The sequence below is a fragment of the Nelumbo nucifera genome, chromosome 1 (assembly GCF_055504915.1).
Source record: "Nelumbo nucifera cultivar China Antique chromosome 1, China Antique-T2T, whole genome shotgun sequence".
Lineage (NCBI taxonomy): Eukaryota > Viridiplantae > Streptophyta > Magnoliopsida > Proteales > Nelumbonaceae > Nelumbo > Nelumbo nucifera.
Window position 1 is genome coordinate 71,855,522 of NC_142649.1, and position 20,081 is coordinate 71,875,602.

The 20,081-nt window shown below is 39.0% G+C and overlaps 1 protein-coding gene across 2 annotated transcripts in view; it reads right to left on the reverse strand.

Moving 5' to 3' along the window:
• The window catches only part of EMB2788 (ribosome 60S biogenesis amino-terminal protein), a 107,612-nt gene that overhangs the window by 78,481 nt on the left and 9,050 nt on the right, over positions 1 to 20,081 (reverse strand). For both annotated transcript variants that reach the window (XM_088903207.1, XM_088903204.1), the window contains exons 7-10: positions 19,838 to 20,053; positions 4,099 to 4,302; positions 3,688 to 3,891; positions 643 to 801 (exon numbers count right to left, since the gene is read on the reverse strand). In XM_088903207.1, coding sequence (XP_088759333.1) covers positions 643 to 801; positions 3,688 to 3,891; positions 4,099 to 4,302; positions 19,838 to 20,053 — 783 coding nt within the window. The remainder of the gene's footprint in view (positions 1 to 642; positions 802 to 3,687; positions 3,892 to 4,098; positions 4,303 to 19,837; positions 20,054 to 20,081) is intronic.

Here is a 20,081-nt window from a genome sequence, read left to right on the forward strand (position 1 = left end):
AATTTCCAAAGCACATACATTGTAGTTCAAAACTTGGGAACTTCTATTTACAGGAGTGGCCATCTAGAAACATTACAATGGGCTCTTATACTGAGAGGGCTAGTTTTCTATAACAAAGCCTCTATGAAAGGCAACATAATAAACACAATAAGATCTATTATACATACTTCGAGAGTCCATAAACACCTAAAAAAGGCTATCCTTGAAAGATAGAAGACTGAAAGCTTGCACATAATCAATTCTTCCCAACACAACATATCAATTATAACTAAGGTTGTGGAAGAAACTAATCCATTGTTCATGAAAAGTGAAACTCTTCAGTGAATTTTGTTGATCCTCCAGTCTCCTTAATTTTTGGAAACAATACAATGTGGAGAGAATCAAATAGAAACATGGATTCACAAACATCTAGATGTCCTTATCCCAATGATTTCTTCAAGACTCTCCCCATCATATAACTGGAAAAGATAGTGTAAACATCCAAAAGTTAAAATTTTATTGTAATTATCAATCAAAAAATAAGTTTCTTTTTGTAATTAACCTCATAGAGAGTCATGCTCAGAAGACCTCATCCTCATGAATTGAAAAACTGCCTTCAAGAATTAAAAGGAAAGAAAAAAGGACAAGATAATGTGAAATTACCTCTACAACTATTGTTATCTGTCTTAGAAATATATTTTTCTCATCTCCATGTAGCCTCTCACTACTGACCGAGAGAGCTGATGATAACCATGAAATCAGACCACAATGCTCAACCAGATAACGAGCCAGGATATGTAACTTAACAGACTTCTTCAATATCTGCAATGAAAATCATGTAATTCTTGATTGAAAACTGGCAGCAAAGAAACAATATTGCAAAGAGATTTTTTTTTTTTTGAGTAAAGGAAAACTTTATTAAAAAGAAAAGGAGATACAATCTGAGAGGTGACAATGTGGCACCCACCAATGCAACACAACTGAGGACTAGAAAACAGAAACCGATCTACGAGTCTGGATTTCAAGAACATTTCAAAAATTCTCCCCGAAATTTGAACTACTAATATGAACAAATTCAGGAAGTACCAGAACCCAAACCGACACAAGTTTCCCCACCAGGGCCATAAGCAATTCAATATTTTCAAAGTGAAGTTTGCCAAATATTTAAAAACTAAACCATAAGATAGAGTTACAATGTAACTCCTAGTTTTCAAATATATGCATATGAACATAAAAACCTTTGACTAAAATCAAGTAACCACAGTTGATGTACACCATATGCAATTCAAAGCAACAAATATCAACTTTTCATATAACTCCTCCCAATCCCCTGTTGAAAGCAAGGTATGCAGCTAAATCTAATCTTCTACTTACAGAATAAATAATATGGGATGAAAATGTAAAAACAATGCCAGAATGGGCAATTTCCAAGTGACCACCTTCAGGCAGTGCTGAGTTTCAAAGGCAAATGACATATGTGCAGATATGCCTTAATGGGGCCCTACCAGTGACGCCAAAACCAACATGTTAAGGTCCTTTAGGATAAAAGACAAACCTGGGCAGACCATAGAGCTATTCAAAAATTTCTCCACGAATGAGATTCTAAGAAGTTGGGCTGAAGTAGCACAAACAGATGCACCCAAAGTAATTGTGAGAGTGGAACGGAAGCCACCGGCAATGAACAAACTAAAGCTAAATTTTGATGGGAGTTCCTTTGGTAACCCAGGAAGGGCAGGCGTAGGGGGTGTGATTAGAAATCATCTGGGTGTGGTGGTGGCACTCTTTTCAGGAATCTTCAGAGAATTTGACATACTTGCAAGGAGGATCAACTCTCAGTTTTGTTGGGTCAAACGGAATGCAAATGGGATGGCGAATACCCTAGCAAAACAGGGGGCAAATAGATCTACCTTGTACAGGGAAGAACTGTAGCTGATTGTATGTGGTTGCAGATTAGATTAATGCTTTTCTGCAACCTATAACTATTGTAACTGATTGTAACTTTTTCTCTGTTATTAATTAAAAACAAAATTTTTGCTGATCCAAAAAAAAGACCAACCTGGGCTCTCAAGTGTAGGGAGAGTGTTCAGAAATGAAGTTGGGATCATCCTTGCAGTATACTCAGGTCCAATTAAAATGGGAGACTCAATGACAGCAGAGGTGAATTATCGATCAAAAAAAATGACAGCAGAGGTGAAGGCAATCCTAACTAGGTTAAGATTCATTGAAAAAAATCCTAACTAGGTTAAATTGGCTAAAACATCAGGAATATATTAAGAATTGACTCCAAGGTGATCATAAACTGGGTGAATGGAAATAAGGAGTATGGAGACTCAGACATATCTTCATGGAGATTCAGCTCTTAATGTCCTATTTAAATTTCTCTTCAGTGTGGACACCTAGATCTGTAAATGCTCTGGCTGATGGCCGAGCCAAAATGGGGCTCAATAGAACTGTTCTGTTCTGGGGGCTGATCAATATAGTATAAGTTGCATAGTTATGTAATGATGGGTAGGCTAGCTCATCAGGGGCCATTTTCTGCCTTGTAATGTTTTTTCTTTAGTTAATGAATTCACTCTTTCTTTTTACTGATAAAAAAAATGGAACAAAAACAGTGCTCAGTATGGACACATCCAAGTACCCACCTTCAGGCAGTGCTGAGTGTTCCAGAGGCAGATAATATATGTGCCTATGCCTAAGTTGTGGCAAGATTATATCAATTATCACTATGCCAATGTGTTATATACATATAACACCCATTACATACTGAAGATACAAAAATGAAAGCTAAGCAATGATAAAAACCTGAAGAAGATCAAGAGACAGAAACAGAAAAGATTCCTCCAACAAAATACCTATTTGCTTTTTCATAGCTTTTGAGCACATCCCCCCACCCCACCCCAAAGTGCTCAACAACTTTCCTACATATGGTTTGGGTAAACAATATAGATGCCCAGATATATGGAATACCTTAAATTCTCTTTGGATCAGTAACTGAAATTTTCTATAAAAAATGAAAATAATAATCAAACACTGAAAGGGAGACAAGGCTTTTAAAAAAATGGCTAGGCTAGAGGCTAGTATGCCCAAATAGAAAACCCCATTAAATTATAACATCAGAGATACATACTCTGTTCTGTAGATAAGAAATTGGTTGATTAATTCAAGCATTTTCAAAGTGCAGAGGTCAAAATAGAAGATTCAAAATCATCCTGAAAATCGAGCATGCTGCAAATCGGTGTGTGATTATTTTTAAGATAAATAAGGAAAAAAATCTATTAACTAAGAAGAAAGAGAAGAATACAACCGGTGATAAGGCATCACCCAAAATGGAACAAAACAACTGAGACCCAAAAAACATCTATCATGCAGAACTCAAAGCACCCCACACCGAACACAATCCCAAACGAAACTCGAAACACCCCACACCACTCCCAAACAACCAAAAAGAAAATAATAAAACCCCAAGGAAGACCCCCCAGCTCGCCTTCCAAAGATCAAACCCAGAGAAACCTCACTATCTGAACCACCTGCCCAAAGGAACAAAAGACACTCTTCCCTAACCTCCATCAAGATTGTTAGCAACCTCTTTCTTTTTTATCCCCCCTGAACGTTCAATTATGAGATTCCAAGAACTGTAAACCATTTTTTCCAATGAAATCATAAGATCCTCAAAAAAAATCACAAGGAAAACCAAGGTGAACTAATTACCTCAAGAATCAGTATTTGTGAGTCATAATCTGAGAAAGAAGAAAAATAAAAGCCAAGTAAAATCTCAAGGAGGAGCTTCCTGATAAATATTTGAGCATCAAGATCTAAATTCAGCCCTGCATATGAAAGGCGAAGTATCCATAACCTGTCTGTTTTGAAACTAACAGAAGTACTCCCAAAGAAAGTGTTGAATAAAGGTACGCACTGCATACAAAAGTAAAACAGATGTATAAGAATTGAGGCAATATTTGTACAGTAGCAATGACATAAATATAGTGAACACCATCTATTAATTATATCAAGTATAGCCTCATAATTAAACAAATAAATAAGTAATGAATAAGTAAATGATTTGACCATCCAACAAGGATATGAAATTAGAAATTCATTTCAATCAAGCTATACATATACCTTCAAATTAACTCTAGGAGATCGCATCAAAAGTTTAGTTATGGTTGGGTAATGATCATGTGAAGGATCTAACAATATCAATGATGCCTCAGCAGAAAAAATAGCTGTAATGGAAGGAATTCTCTGCCATGGCTCATCTATTCCATTTTGCAAATATGTCAAAAGAAGCCGAAAGCGTAATCCCTCCTTCCGGTTTCGACAAACCTGTAATGCGGAGTTCAGGTTAATGGATATATGCAGGAAATAAGAACTTACATCCTATGATACCCGGATACATGTACAAGGGTGCAGTATCATGTTGGATACTTCCACTTTTAAGTGTGAATTCTATATCCAACACATTGTCTAGCAATATCCTTGCCATATCTGGGTAACATAGCTTACATTTCAAATATCTAGCCACTAAAATAAACAAAAATGGTATGACCACAATGACATTTTATTCATAACATATCCAAAGAAAACCGCTAACAATACATTCTTACAAATACCAAATAGAAACACATTATATGAATTGCCAATTGGTGAATGATTACGAGTCTCATCCATTTAATTATAGGCACTGTGTTACAATGCTACAAGTTTCAGTCAAAATGAGTATAGAGCATCAGATTCTGTGAAACTCACAAAAAAGTATGTGTGCATATTCAGCAGAAGTATATCTAAATTAAGCAGATGCAAAAGGACTATCATTCCAAAATGGAATATCTGACTGGGTGTATATTTCATAAAATGATCCCAAAATGTAATCAAGATTTTTTTTTTTTGATCAGTGAATATTCAGATTTATTAAATCAAAGTCAAAGATAGTACAACTTAGGGAGAGGCACGAGATGCCACCTCCCCTTTAAAGAGGGGAGATGGAAGAAGCCATCAACCCTTTAGTTAAAGAACATAACAAAGGAAGATGAAAATTACAATGAAGCCCAATACAATGAAACCCGAGTAGCCCCTTGTTTAGCAAGATAATTAGCCAAGGCATTAGCTGATCTACAAAGCCACTGAACTCTAACTGTCATGCCCCTCAATAGCCATTTGACCTTTTTTTAAAATATCCTTAAAGCTCCAAGTGACAGTACCCGGGTCAGCCAATCATCCTACTACCACCTTGGAGTCTCCTTCAATTATTAAGTTTTGCACTCTGAGTTGATAGGCAATCTGTACCCCCTGTGCCACAACTAGGAGTTCAGCCCTCACAGAGTCTCCTATTCCCATCGGTCCCAAAAAAAAGGCAATGATATTGCTGTTCCCATCTCTCAATACACCACCAATCCCACACGGTCCTAGGTTACCCTGACTACTTCTGTCAAAGTTCAGCTTAACAAAACCCTCCATCGACGGAGTTCAAGTTACTTGGACTCTAGGCTTCCTAGAGGAAGTGAGGGCAACTGCAGACCAATTCCTCATTAAATCCTCAAAGGAATAATCTTCAAAGAGCTTTAAGGATTTCAGCCACAAAATAGTCCTTGTAAATACACTCTTTGACCTCAAGAATGCTTCTTTCCTTCTATAAAATTTTGGAATTTCTCTCTTCCCAAATAGTCCAAAGGAGAGCTGCTCTTATACACTTCAACATGACTCTCCCTCTTCTTGTGGTCCACACAAAGGTAGAAGGGGAAAACAGCAAATTTACCTCAGTTGGCAAGTTCCACTTGCACTCAAACAAATCAAATACCCAATTCCAAATGGTTGCAGCAAAAGGACAAGAAATCAATAAGTGGTAACAGTTCTCATTCTGCGCTTTGTACAAAATACACCAGTTAGGAGATCAACACAAAAAAGGACTTTTCTTTTGCAGGTTATCCAACATATTGATTTTACCCAAGTAAACTTCCCAACAAAATACAGCAATTTTTGGGGGAATTGGCCTAGACCAAACTTCCTTAACCAGGAAAGCCCGAGGAGAAGAACTGAAGCAAAGGGAAGTAAAGAAAGATGCACAAGTATACAGCCCTTTCAGAGTCAAAGTCCAAATCCTCCCATCAGGATTTAGTGGGTCCAAGCAAGTAGAATCAAGTAACAATAAGAGCTCAAAAACTGATAAGGATTCCTCATCCCTCAACCCTCTACGGAATCCAAGGTCCTAATTTGTCGACAAAGGGATATACAGGAGCAAAAGAAAGGAAGACATAGGTTCTTTTTTATAAAGGGAAATAGAGAAAAGAGAAGGGAACAGATCCTTAAGGGGCAAATTTCCCACCCAAGTGTCTTCCCAGAAAAGAACATGAGTCCCAAAGCAAGCATCATACCTTATAAAGCATAGGAACTGTGGGAGGATGCCATGAATTGCCTTCCAAGGTGTTGCAAGAGTTGCCCGTCTGGATATTCGTGCCTCCCAACCATTTCCGGAATACGCGTGGATACTTGCCACCACTTCATGCCATAACCTCTCCCCCTCTAAAGGCCATCTCCACAACCACTTACCTAGAAGGGCTACATTCTTGAAAGTGATATTTCCTATTCCTAATCTGCCTTCCTCCTTACTTCGACTAACTATCTCCCATCTAACCAAATGATCCTTCTTCTCTTGCCCCGGCTCCCACAAAAAGTCCCTCATCATTTTCTCTAACCTCTTAGCTTCCCTAGTAGGAATCTTAAAGACAGACAAAAAGTAGACCGGCAGATTAGTAACTGTGGATTTGATCAAAGTCACTCTACCCCCTACAGAGATATAATTCTTTTTCCAGCTTGCCAACTTCTTTCCAAACTTTTCCACAACAGGGATCCAAAAGCGGCTTTCCTTTGGGTTAACTCCTAGGGGAAGACTTAGATAAGTTAAGGGCCAGGAAGAGGTGGAGCACTCTAAGCAATCTGCAATAGCCTCTGTTTCTTGAGCATCCATATTGACTCCCACCACACAACTTTTTTCAAAGTTGATTTTTAGATTTGAGGCCTTTTCAAAAACATTAATTAAATTCTTAAGGTTCCCAACCTTCCTCAAATCGCTTCCTTCACAAAAGATTATAGTATCATCTGCAAACTGAAGGTGAGCCACAGGCACACTATTTCTTCCTATTCTCCAACCACTCACAACCTCCTCCCTGTCTGCTTTTGATATCAATCTACTCAACACATCAATAACAAGAGTAAATAAAAAGGGGGAGAGTGGATCACCTTGTCTTAGGCCTCTAAAAGCTAGGAAGAAATCCTTAACTACTCCATTGACAAGGATAGAATAATGGCAAGAAGTGAGACAACCCTTGATCCACTTGCACCATCTTTCCCCAAACCACACTTACTTAGCACCTCTAAGAGGAAGCTCCAGTCCACCATATCGTAGGCTTTTTCAAGATCCAATTTGCAAGCAAAGCCCTTTTTACCTGATCTCTTCATCTCCTCCACACATTCATTAGCTATCAAAATCTGATCTACTATTTGTTTGCCTTGTACAAACGCACCTTGAGCTTGACTAATTAGAGAGGGAAGTACCACTTTAATCCTCAAGGATAAGGCCTTAGCCAAAATTTTGTAAACACTAGTCACCAAGCTAATTGGTCTGAAGTCCTTAGGATGCTTAGCGACAGCCTTCTTGGGAACAAGAGCTACAAAAGTAGCATTTGCTCCAGGACTAACAACATGATTATCCTCAAACTCCCTAAAGACCACAAATAAAAGGCCATCATGAATCCATCTGGCCCAGGAGCCTTAGATCTATCCATTAAGAAAACTGATTGTCTAATCTCTTCCTCCTCAAAATTTCTTTCCAGTCATCCCCTCTCCCTCTCAGAAAGATGTAGCCAGTCTAGACCATCCACTTCCACCCTACAATCAAGAGGTCTTCTCAGAATTGACTTAAAATGATCTACAAAGCATTTGGCTATCTCTTCTTGAGAGGAGATTTCCTCTCCAATCTCAAGTTGTGCTACAAAATTTTTCCTCCTTCTCACATTGGCCATCGCATGAAAAAATTTTGTGTTCCCATCTCCTTCCTTGATCCATTTAAACCTTGATTTTTGCCTCCATGAGATCTCTTCTCGCAGCAGGACCTCTTCTAATTCCTTCTTTAAATTCCATCTCAACTCTCATTCTTGTGCATTCATAGTCCTTTGGGATTCCTTTTTGTCCAATTCTTCAATCTGAGTCAACAAGGAAGATTTTAAATCATCTAACCTCCTAAAATGGTCCATGTTCCAGGCTTTCAGTTTTGTCCTCAATTTTATTAGTTTTTTTATGAAAACTAACTCCTTTCCACTTCACCCCCCTTAGCTCTTCACTCCACCAGCTCTCAATATTTTTTACAAAGTCTAGGTGAGTCAACCACATATTCTCAAATCTAAAGGGCCTAGGTCCAGAGTCTAAGGGTTCCTCTCCTAACTGAATAGGGCAGTGATCCGAAGTAACTCTAGGTAACCCTTTAGCCATCAACCCCCTCCATTGATTCTCCCAGGCTTCATTGAACAAGAATCCATCTAGCTTTGAACATGTTGGGTTTTCCTGAAAGTTGAACTAGGTAAAATTGGCTTGCAAAAGAGGAATCTCCTTCAGCTCACAAGAGTTAATAAAATCATTGAATTTCCTCATGCTAGTAGTGATGGATTGATGAGGGTTATTTGACTCCGTTGTGAACCGAATAACATTGAAATCTCCACCTAAGCACCAAGGACCCTCCCATAATCCTTGAATGCCATACAACTCCTCCTACAATTCATTCCTCTCTCTATAATTATTGGGCCCATACACATTGGTTAGCAGCCAAGTAAAATCACCCTCCACCATTTTGGATTTCAGAGACAGAGAAGTTACCTACTAATTCCTCAACTGCTTCTACCACATCTTCTTTCCACAAGGTAATTATCCCCCCTGAAGCTCCCCAAGTGGAAGTTGAAGCCCAACTAATCCCTCTTGATTTCCACACACTTCTAGCCCACCTTCTATCCATCCCTTCTAATTTTGTCTCTTGTAGCATAACCACATCAGGCCTTTCCCTTCTAAGCATCTCCTTTATTAGTCTTCTCTTCCTTGCACTTCCAAAGCCCCAACCATCAGCCAGACTGTTTGCAGATCTCCTAATCCACTTTATTTGGATCAGCATGTCATTAGATCTCCTAATCCATATTACTCCTTCCCCCTTTTTCAGCCAGCCCACAACTATGATAGTTTATGTTGACGATATTGTGGTAATTGGAAATTCCTCTATTGAGATTCAGTAGTAAAAACAGTGACTAGAATCTAAATTTGAGATCAAAAATTTAGGAGGCCTCTAATATCTAGGCATTGAAAGTGCAACGATCTGAAAAAGGAACTTTATCTCTCAAAGAAAAATATATTCTGGATTTGTTCAAGGATAGTAGTTGGTTGCCTTCTTTACATGTCCCTGACAAAACCAAATTCAAAGATGGGTATTCACAAAATAACTACTGGTTCCACAAAGGAAAACCAGTAAATCAGAAAGAAAAATGTAGAGAACATTAATGTGGTCCCCAACTTATTTATGTGGTCCCCACATTGTTTATGTTTGTTTATTTATGTTTAGTTTCACTCAGTAATTATTTTCAGTTGGTAGTTATTGGTAGTTATTCTCTTTTCATTGTTTATGTAAACAGTAGGGGTAATTTAGGCTTTTCCCTTATTTTTTAATTGTTAATATAAATTGCTGTGGGGCGACAATCATAGATATAACCCACAATTCTGTTGACTTCTCCTCTTCGTCTTCTTCTTCTTTTCTTCTCTCCTTCTTCTTCTCTTATTCTCGAACTACTCTTCTTATTTTGTACATTATATCTAAGACTGACTGCAGTCCTACTTTACAACTTGGTATCAGAGCCAACCTAGGGCTTCTCATGTTTGTCTAATCAGGCCGACTACATGAGAACTTCCTACAGTTGGAAGTTCCAGCAGAAAGAAGATCATCAGCTGATTCTTGGAGGTTGCTGGCAGTGTGCGGCTGCTACTCAAGGGACTGTAGAGCCTTGGAGAGATCCAGCGATCAGGAAGAATCAGAAGAAGGATAGAATCCTCAAGATTAGAGTTCAGACATTAGTTTGAAGGTGACAGCCAGACTTTTTTCTGAAGTTTTTTTTTTTTGAGATTGATCTGAATCCATTTTTTTATTATTCTGAGAGGTGCGGCTGGGATATCTCCCCTTTTCTCCTGAGTTTTAGGATTTTAATCCCAGGACTAATCGTAGATCAAGAGAAAACCCTAAAACTCAAGACTGTTGTTAATTTTGGGGCAGTAGTTGGACCTGTTTCGCCATTCCACACTAAGTGATTTAGTTTTCTGGAAATCTAGCAGAGCTGTTCTAGTATTTCTGGGTAGTTGCCGAACCTAATTCACCCTCCTAGGTTGGCTGTTAACAAATTCTGAGTGCAGTTTCACTTATCTCAGTGCTGAAAATGAAGTTTTTTTACCAATATCTTGACAAGAATGGAGTTTAAGAATCAAGGGGAAGGTGTTTTGGGGGCTGGTGGTTCTGGTAACATGTTTGAGAACACATTTCAAATTACAACTGTCAAATTTGATGGATCAAATTACTTGGAATGGGCCCAATCAGCCATGATGGCCATTGGGGTAGAGGAAAACTGAACTATTTGTTGGGGATGTGAAGGAACCAACTAAGGAGGACCCGGTCTATGCCAAATGGGTTCAGGAGAACTATTTAGTGATGGCATGGCTGTGCAATTCCATGCAGCCTCATATCAGCCAAAATTATTTGTGGGCAAAAACAGCCAAGGAAATTTGGGACATCATAAAAGAAACCTATTCCCAACCTCTTAATGTGGCTAGGGCTTTTGAGCTGAAATGTGAAGTAAACAACCTTAAGCAAGGAGATAAACCAGTCTCAGTTTACTTCTCAACTTTGAAATCCCTGTGGCATGAAATTGACCACCTTGAGACAATTGAGTGGGAAAGTCAGAAGGATGCACAAACTTACAGAAAGCAAGTTGAAACTAAAAGGTGTTTGAATTCTTGGCTGGTCTGAATTCTAAATATGATATCGTGAGACAACAACTTCTCACAAGAGAAAGTGTAACCTTATCACAAGTCTACTCCTTAGTGCACAGTGAAGAAAGTAAGAGAAAAGTTATGTTGCAGCATCAACCTTTTCAATCAGTCTTGGCAGCAGTCAAACCAAAGTTTGTGGTGACAAGGAGAAAGATATGAAGAAAGAAGATAAGAGGGAGCTAGTATGTGAACATTGCAAGAAACCAAAGCATACTAAAGACACCTGTTGGAAGTTACATCATCATCTAGTTCCAACAAAGTTCAGAAACAAAAGGGGAAATGCTAATGTAGTTGTTACTACTGATGGAGCGTCCTCATCGAGCACAAGAGCTACATCCCTAGACACCTTAGATGTTGTCTGGGCTGCTCTGACTCAGTTGGAGAGTGAAGTTAGCAATTCAGCACCATTGTCTCAGCCATCAATAACAACATTTGCTACTCCCACTTCAGCTTTTGCTCATTTAGATACACGGGCCTCAACTTCTCATGCTTGATCCACAGGTAACACTGAACCTTGTTGGGTAATAGACTCAGGTGCATCTGATCACATCACTAGCTTGCCTTCACTAATTACTACCTATAACTTATCTTCTAGCAGAGACAAAGTGTCTATTGTTGATGGCTCTCTTATTCCCATTTCTGGCAAGGGAGACATCAAATTATCTAGTACCATTTCGTCTTCAATGTTGCATGTTCCTAAACTTAGTACTAATTTGCTTTCTGACAGTAGTATCACTAAAACCCAAAATTGTTCAGTGACATTTTTTCCAGATCGATGTGTTTTTCAAGATTTGGAGACAAGGAAGGTGATTAGGATTGGTGTGAAACGAATGGAATCCACATGCTTGGAGGGAAGCCACATGGGGAAGAGAGTGAAGTTGGGAGATCTTTTGTTTCTCAGTCCATTGGTCAAGTTATACTTTGGCATAACCAGTTAGGTCATTTATCTTTTAGGTCTTTGAAAAGTATACTTCCTAGTTTGTTTGAGTCAATCCAGATGTCTAATTTGAAATGTAAAAGTCGTGGCCTTGCAAAGCATTGTAGAACAACCTATTCCTTGAGTAATAAAAGAAGTAGTATTCCTTTTGAAATTGTGTATACTGATGTTTGGGAACCTTATCATATCACTGCTAGGGGGTGGGGGGTACAGAGATTTCTTGTTGTTTGTTGATGACTATACTCGCTTTTAATGGTTTTACCTTATGTGTTCTCGATATGAGGTTCCTACCTTAACCCAGATCTTTCATTAGATGATTTTAACCCAGTTTGGGGTCAAATCAAAATTTTCAGATCCGATAATGCGAAAGAGTATTTGCCAAATCCTTAGCCTCATATTTCCTTGACCATGGAATTATCCGTCAGAGTACCTGTCCTCGTACACTTTAGCAAAATGGGGTTGCTGAGAGGAAGAATAGACACATATTGGAAGTGGCTAGAAGTATTATGTTTAACTCCAATGTGCCTATACGATTCTAGGGAGATGCCATTCATACAGCTGTATATCTCATCAAATGAGTCCCTTCACAGGTTCTAGACATGAAAGTTCCACTCACCCTCTTATATCCTAATAAAGAGTTGTTCACTATTCCCCTCAAGACCTTTGGATGTACTTGCTTTGTTCAAACCCTTGGACCTCATCGTTCCAAATTTGATCCTAAAGCCTCAAAATGCATTTTCCTTGGTTATGCATAAACTCAAAAGGGATATTACTGCTATGAACCTACTTCTAAGAGGAGGTTTGTCTCTATGGATGTCACTTTCTTTGAGGATGTACCCTATTATCCTAGGGTTTCTTCTCAGGGGAGAGTAGTGAGGTGGGGGTTCATTCATCAGAATTCCATTACCTGTCCCAATCATTGAAGGGGAGTGTAGTGAGGAAGGTTGTCAAAGGTTCCGGGATTTGAAAGTTTATCACAGACAGTGGAAGCAGGTTGATTTCAGTCATCAGCAATCCAAGCCAGTTCCAGTTCCTTCTGCAGATCAAGATCCAGGTACCACAGTTCCTTCATCTTCCATTATAGATGAGATACCTTCCATTTTTTAGCCTTTACCTCCACAGATGACCTTGATCTTCCCATTGCAATCCGTAAAGGGAAACGTCATTGTACCTCATCTACAGCTCATTGTATTTCCTAGTTCTTGTCTTATGATTATTTGTCTCCCTCTTACAAGTCCTTTTTTTTATCAGTTCCCTCTTACAAGTCCTTTTTGGTATCCATTGCTACTATCCCCATTCTCAGAACAGTGGAGGAAGCCTTGTCAATCCCTGAGTAGAAAGATGCAATGAAGGTAGAAATGGATGCCTTTCTGAAGAACAATACATGGGAGCTAGTTGATCAACCTGAATGGAAGAAGCCGGTTGGATTAGATGGGTGTTTACAGTGATGCACAATGTTGATGGTTCCATTGAAAGGTATAAGGCCAGATTAGTTGCAAAATGATTTACTCAAACATATGGTATTGACTGTTTGGAGACTTTTGCACCAGTAGCAAAGATGAACACTATCAGAGTTTTATTATCCCTTACAGCAAATTACTCATGGCCCTTGTTTCAAATGGATGTTAAAAATGCCTTCCTCAAAGGTGACTTGCAAGAAGTGTACATGCAATTGTCTCCTAGATTTTATAGTGCAGAAACGAGAAAGAAGGTTTGCAAACTGAATAAGGCCTTATATGGACTGAAACAGTCTCCCAAAGCCTGGTTTGATAGATTCAAGCAAACTTTTGAAAAATTTGGCTATGTACAGGCCCAATCAGATCACACTCTCTTTATTAAGAAAGTGGATACCACTTTAACACTACTAGTTGTATATGTAGATGATATTGACGGGGAGTGATACCAATGAGATTGACTCTCTTAAGCAACTCCTTCACCAAGAATTTGAGGTCAAAGACCTAGGGGAGCTTCGGAATTTCTTAGGTATTGAGGTAGCACGGTCTAAGCACGGGATTTTCGTTTCATAAAGAAAGTATGTTATTGATTTGTTGGAAGAACCAGGGAAGCTAGGTGTTAAACCTGCTAACACACCTATTGAACAAAATCACAAGATCAGTGCAGAAGGTGGAGAGCCCCTTGAAGATAAAGTTATGTTCCAACAGTTGGTTGGAAAACTTCTCTATCTTTGTTTCACACGATTAGACATCAGTTATGCAGTCAGCGTTGTTAGCCAGCATATGCATTCTCCTAGAACTACTCACCTACTTGCAGTTTAGAGGATACTGGCATATTTGAAGAGATGTCCAGGCAGAAGTATACTATTCAAAGATAATGGTCACATGAAAATAGAAGTCTACACAGATGTTGATTGGGCTGGATGTGTTGATGATAGGAGGTCTACCTCTGAGTATTGTGCCTTTGTAGGGGGTAATCTTGTTTCTTGGTGTCAACACTCTTGGCCGAATAGAGATAAGAACAAGAATAATCTTAGAGGTGTCAAGAATGAATGACCCCCACCTCAAACAGTCTCACATATACTAAAAGATATGTACAATTACAAGAATGCCCATACAGGGCTAAAAGAGAAAAGAAGAATAAGATGTAAAAGTAATATACAACAGGGACTATACTAATAAGGTACATCAAGTTATAGAGTCTCCACACCCCCCTCAAACTGATGCCTCGACATAAGCATCAATTCGTCTATAAGAAAGAAATGTCGAACTCTAGTCATAGCTTTGATGAAGATATCAGCAATCTGCATGTCCAAGGCTACATGAGAAAGCGATATAGACCCAGTAGTGAAGAGATCTCGGATAAAGTGGCAGTCCACCTCGATGTGCTTGGTTCTTTCATGGAAGACAGGGTTAGATGCAATCTTGATAGCACTCGTATTGTCTACATAGAGAGGAATAGGAGTAGGAACCTAAATGCCAAGATCCATAAAGAGATAATGTAACCAAACAATCTCACTGCAAACCGAAGACATGGCCTCACACTCTGCTTCAATGAAAGACTTGGAGACTATATGTTGTTTCTTACACTTCCAAGAGATGAGTGAATCACTCATAAAAACACACCACCCAGAAGTGGACCTACGAGTGACTGGACAATTAGTCCAATCCGCATCAGCATATGCTCTCAACTGAATAGGAGAGGAGAACAGTCACTGGGAAGTTGTGCTTCTAACATATTGAATGATGCGATGAACAACAGTCATATGAGGCTGACGAGGAGCAAAAACAAATTCACTAATAACCTGGACAGCATGAGAAATATCAGGCTGAGTCATAATGAGATAAATGAGGGACCCCACAAGCTGGCGATATAAGGCAGCATCAGGAAGTAATGGACCTTCAAATTTATATAGCATAAGATTTAGCTCCATAGGTGTGTCAACATGCTTTTCATCATTAAAACCAGCAAGTTTAACAAGGTCAGAGGCATACTTCTGCTGACAAACAAAATACCCTTGATCACTATGTACTTCCAGTCCCAAGAAATATGTGAGAGGGACCAAGTCCTTCATGTGAAAGAAATTATGAAGTAATAGTTTCAATTCACGAATGCCTTCAGCATCATTCTCAATCAACAAATAAAGAGTGATCAGAAGAACTCTGGCTATATCTAGCAGCAACTACAACACCGCAAAAGCATTCAAACCATGCCCGGGGAGCTTCTTTTAGACCATATAGAGATTTTTTGAGGCGACATACTAAAGAAGGATCACTGCAGTATCCAGGAGGAGGCTTCATGTAGACCGTCTCCTTCAACTGACCATGAAGAAAGGCATTCTTCACATCAAGCTGGCATATGGTCCAAAACCGAGCAGTAGACACTGCTAAAAGAACACGGAATGTGGTGATCTTTGCAACAAGAGCAAAGGTTTCTTCATAGTCAACACCATACTCCTGACTATATCCTTGGGCAACTAAACATGCCTTGTATCGATCAAGAGATCCATCAGACTTCAGCTTAATGTTGTAAACCCAACGACTCCCAACAATGGATGCATCTGGATGAGAATGCACAAGATCCCAAGTGTCATTCTCATGTAAAGCATGAATCCCTGCATCCATGGCTTCCTTCCAATGAGGGTTATTATTAGTTTCCTGATAGGAGCAAGGAACATCTGTGGAGGATAGGACAGCAAACAAAGAGCTATGGTTTGAAGGAAAACCATAGCAGTCAGGAGGTCTAGATATACGAGTAGAAAGATGAAGAGGAACAAGAGTATGAAGAGTGTCTGAAGTAGAAGTATCACTTACAGGAGCAGTGGTAGGGTGATGATTTGAACCAGGAAGAAAGAGTCGCAGGCACAGGGGCTGAAGCATATAACCGCTTGCGAAAGAAGACGAGAAAGTCCTTCTCAGCAGAAGGAGGTGGAGCATCCTATGAATCAAACTATGGCAAAATAGAAACAAACTATGCAGATAGCCTAGCAATTCCAACAAAAAATGAAATGTTCTCAAGGAAAACAACATTACGTGATATACGAATGCGACGAATAGAGGGATCATAGCAAAGAAATCCTTTGTGGTCAGTGTTGTAGCCCACAAAGGCACACATGACAGACTATTGCAGACAATTTAGAATGTTCACGAGAGGGAAGATGAACAAAGCACACACATCTAAAGACATGAAGCATAGATAAATCTGAAGAACGGCCAAATAACTTCTGAAAGGGAGACATATTACCAAGAATTGAGGAAGGAATATAGTTGATCAAAAACATAGTTGTACTGGTTGCCTCTACCCAAAAGCAAGGTGGAGTATGGGACTCCTGCAATAATGTCCTCACAACGCTGAGGATATGTCCATTCTTGCGCTTGGCCACACCATTTTGCTGAGGAGTATCTGGACAACTTCGTTGCACTTGTATTCCATGATCCTTCAAATAGGATAAAAATCTCCATCAGTGTATTCTCCCCCTGAATCTGAATGGAGAATACGCACTTGTGATTGAAACCGAACCCGCACCATAGCATGAAACAACTTAAATGTTGGGAACACCTCAGACTTGTGGCGAAGAAAGTATATCCATGTGTACCTGGTACAATCATCAATGAACAACGCAAAATATTTGTATCCAAGCCGAGAAGAGACAGAAGTAGTCCAGACATCACTATGTATAAGCTCGAAGGAAGAGGTAGCATGCTCATATATGTGAGGAAAAGGTAAGGTACGACTCTTACTTAAGCAACAAGAAACACAAGATGTATCAAAGGTGTGCAAGGAAGGAACTTTATTCTTAATAAGGCCTGAATCAAACAAAAAATTAAATTTTTCAGAACGTAAATGACCTAGACGTTTATGCCACAAGTCCCAAACATTATTTCTATAATTCATAAAGGAATTAGAAGTGAAGAAACTAAAATAAACTGATGATGTTGTTGTTTAAGGCTTCTCAAACTCCAATGCAAAAAGACAGTCCAACCTGCGCCCCTTCCCAGTGTTCCAGTCCTGAATCAAACATCCATCCTGAGAGAAAATGAGAATGTTACCTTCATCAATTAATTGGCCAACAGAAATCAAGTTTATAGTGAGATTAGGAACAAGAAGGGTCTTGGTAAGAGGGAAAAATGCAGTGGGTGAAAGCTTAAGAGACAGGTCACTACTACCGATGATGTTTAACTTTTCACCATTGGCAGTAACAATATGTTTGTGATGGGTTTTAGTAAGATTACTTGTTGGTTAGGGTAAGCTCCTGTCATGTGGTTGGTAGCTCCAGAGTCAATGATCCAAATATGAGAAGGAGAAGCATAATAACCAGAAAACTCACTAGGTAAGCCAATAGCAGAAAGAGCAGAAGGAATAGCAGATGTTACCAGTTGTCGAATGTTTTGCTCAACCATAGATGCCAGAGAATCACCTTTAACAAAAGAATCGCCACTATCGGAGGCCATTTCAGCAAGAAAATAGTAGTCCAGGCACAAAGATATCAGAGACAACCAAATTCAACAATCAAGAACTCTGGAGGACAGTCCAAAAAAGGCAAGTTTTTAAGACTGTCAAGTCTAAGGCCTTTCAAATATGAATCTGAAGTCTAAATCAAATAAATGGGAGGCAAGAAAACCCTAGGACAACACCAGATCTAGGGTTATAAGTCGATCGAGTCAGCCGATTGAGAGAGATCTATGATTTACCAACACATCAGACGTCTTCTTCACAAACAAGGAGGTATCTTATGCTGATTGAGGCAGTCCTTAAAAACTCCAAACTAGAAACTGAGTGTAGGGTTAAGGAGCTTGAGAGAACCCTTCAATCTGGAGAGAAAAACTTAAATCGCAGGCTGATGTTGAAGGCCTAAAGTCCAAAAAAGGTTGCAGTCCAAAAATGGAAATTGTACAGTGCTGCCGCCCCAAGAAGAAGATCAAAACTCCTTCGAAAACTTCACCAAATCAGATGTTGTTTGTAGGTAGAATAAATCAGGTCTAGGCGACGCTAGATTTGAAGTCCAAAGCTGTTGCAGTCCAAAAAAGGAAATTGTATAGTGTTGCCGCCCCAAGAAGAATATCAAAACTCATTCGAAAACTTCACCAAATCAGATGTTGTTTGTATGGAGAATAGATCAAGTTTAGGCGACACCAGATCTGAAGTTGGGCCCCAAACCAATGTCTCCCAAGAGATCTAAAGAAATCTCTCCTACTGGTTACGCAAAGAAGAAGGAACAGAAAAGGGTTGATCAAGATAGCCCTAATACGACAGGTTTACTTCTTCTAGTAAGGTTCAAGAGAGCGAGAAAATAGATTAGAGAGCAACCTGCTCTGATACCATGTCAACACTCTTAGCTGAATAGAGAAAAGAACAAGAATAATCTTAGAGGTGTCAAGAATGAATGACCCCCACCTCAAAGAGTCTCACATATATTAAAAGATATGTACAATTACAAGAATGCCCATACAGGGCTGAAAGAGAAAAGAATAATAAGATGTAAAAGTAACATACAACAGGAACTATACTAATAAGGTATATCAAGTTATAGAATCTCCACACTTGGAGGAGTAAGAAACAAAATGTTATTGCTCATTCCAATGCTAAAGCTGAACATAGGTCAATGGAAAATGGTGTGGCTGAAGTATTATGGTTGGAATCCCTATTTGAGGAGTTGGGCATCACTTATGAGAAGCCCCTAATGTTTTTTGATGAATATGAAAAGTCCCTAATGTTGTGCTGTAATAATCAGGCTACCATTAACATAGCCCATAATTCGGTATAGCATGACAAAACTAAGCATATTGAAGTGGACAGACACTTTATCAGAGAGAGAGTTGCTTCACAAGAAGTGTGCCTTCCATATATCACCTCCAACATGCAACTTACAGATCTTTTCACTAAAGCAATTCCAAATACAAAGTTAGAGGCAAACCTATGCAAGTTGGGAATGACAAACATCTATTCCCAACTTGAGGAGAGTGTAGAGAACATTAATGTGGTCCCCACCTTATTTATGTGGTCCCCACCTTGTTTATGTTTGTTTATTTATGTTTATTTCAGTCGGTAATTATTTTTCAGTTGGTAGTTATTGGTAGTTATTCTCTTTTCATTGTCTATGTAAACTGTAGGGGTAATTCAGGCTTTTCCCCAATATTTTAATTGTTAATATAAAATGCTGTGGGGCAACAATCATAGATATAACCCACAATTCTGTTGACTTCTCTTTGTCTTCTTCTTCTTTTCTCCTCTCCTTCTTCTTCTCTTATTCTCGAACTACTCTTCTTATTTTGTACATTATATCTAGGACTGACTGCAGTCCTACTTTACAACTAAAAACAACAAAAGAAATATATCAAGGTAAACTAACTTATATTCCTGAGATTTACTAACAGCAGTGATTACAATGAAAGATAGTATTACCTCCAAAGCACTTTTAAACCTTGCAAGAACCTCATAACCCAATTTTCTTATCCCTTCATCTGGTGAAGATATACTAAGGAATGCTATTGCAAGCAATCCCAGACCAGCAAATTCTGAGGGTTCAACGTAACCCATTGACAGACCATGAATTGAGAAGCGCAAGATAAATGCAGGATCATATCGTTGTATTCTTTCCAAACTTGTTGATGGTGTCTTCTGAAAAATCATCAAGATAGTAACTTAT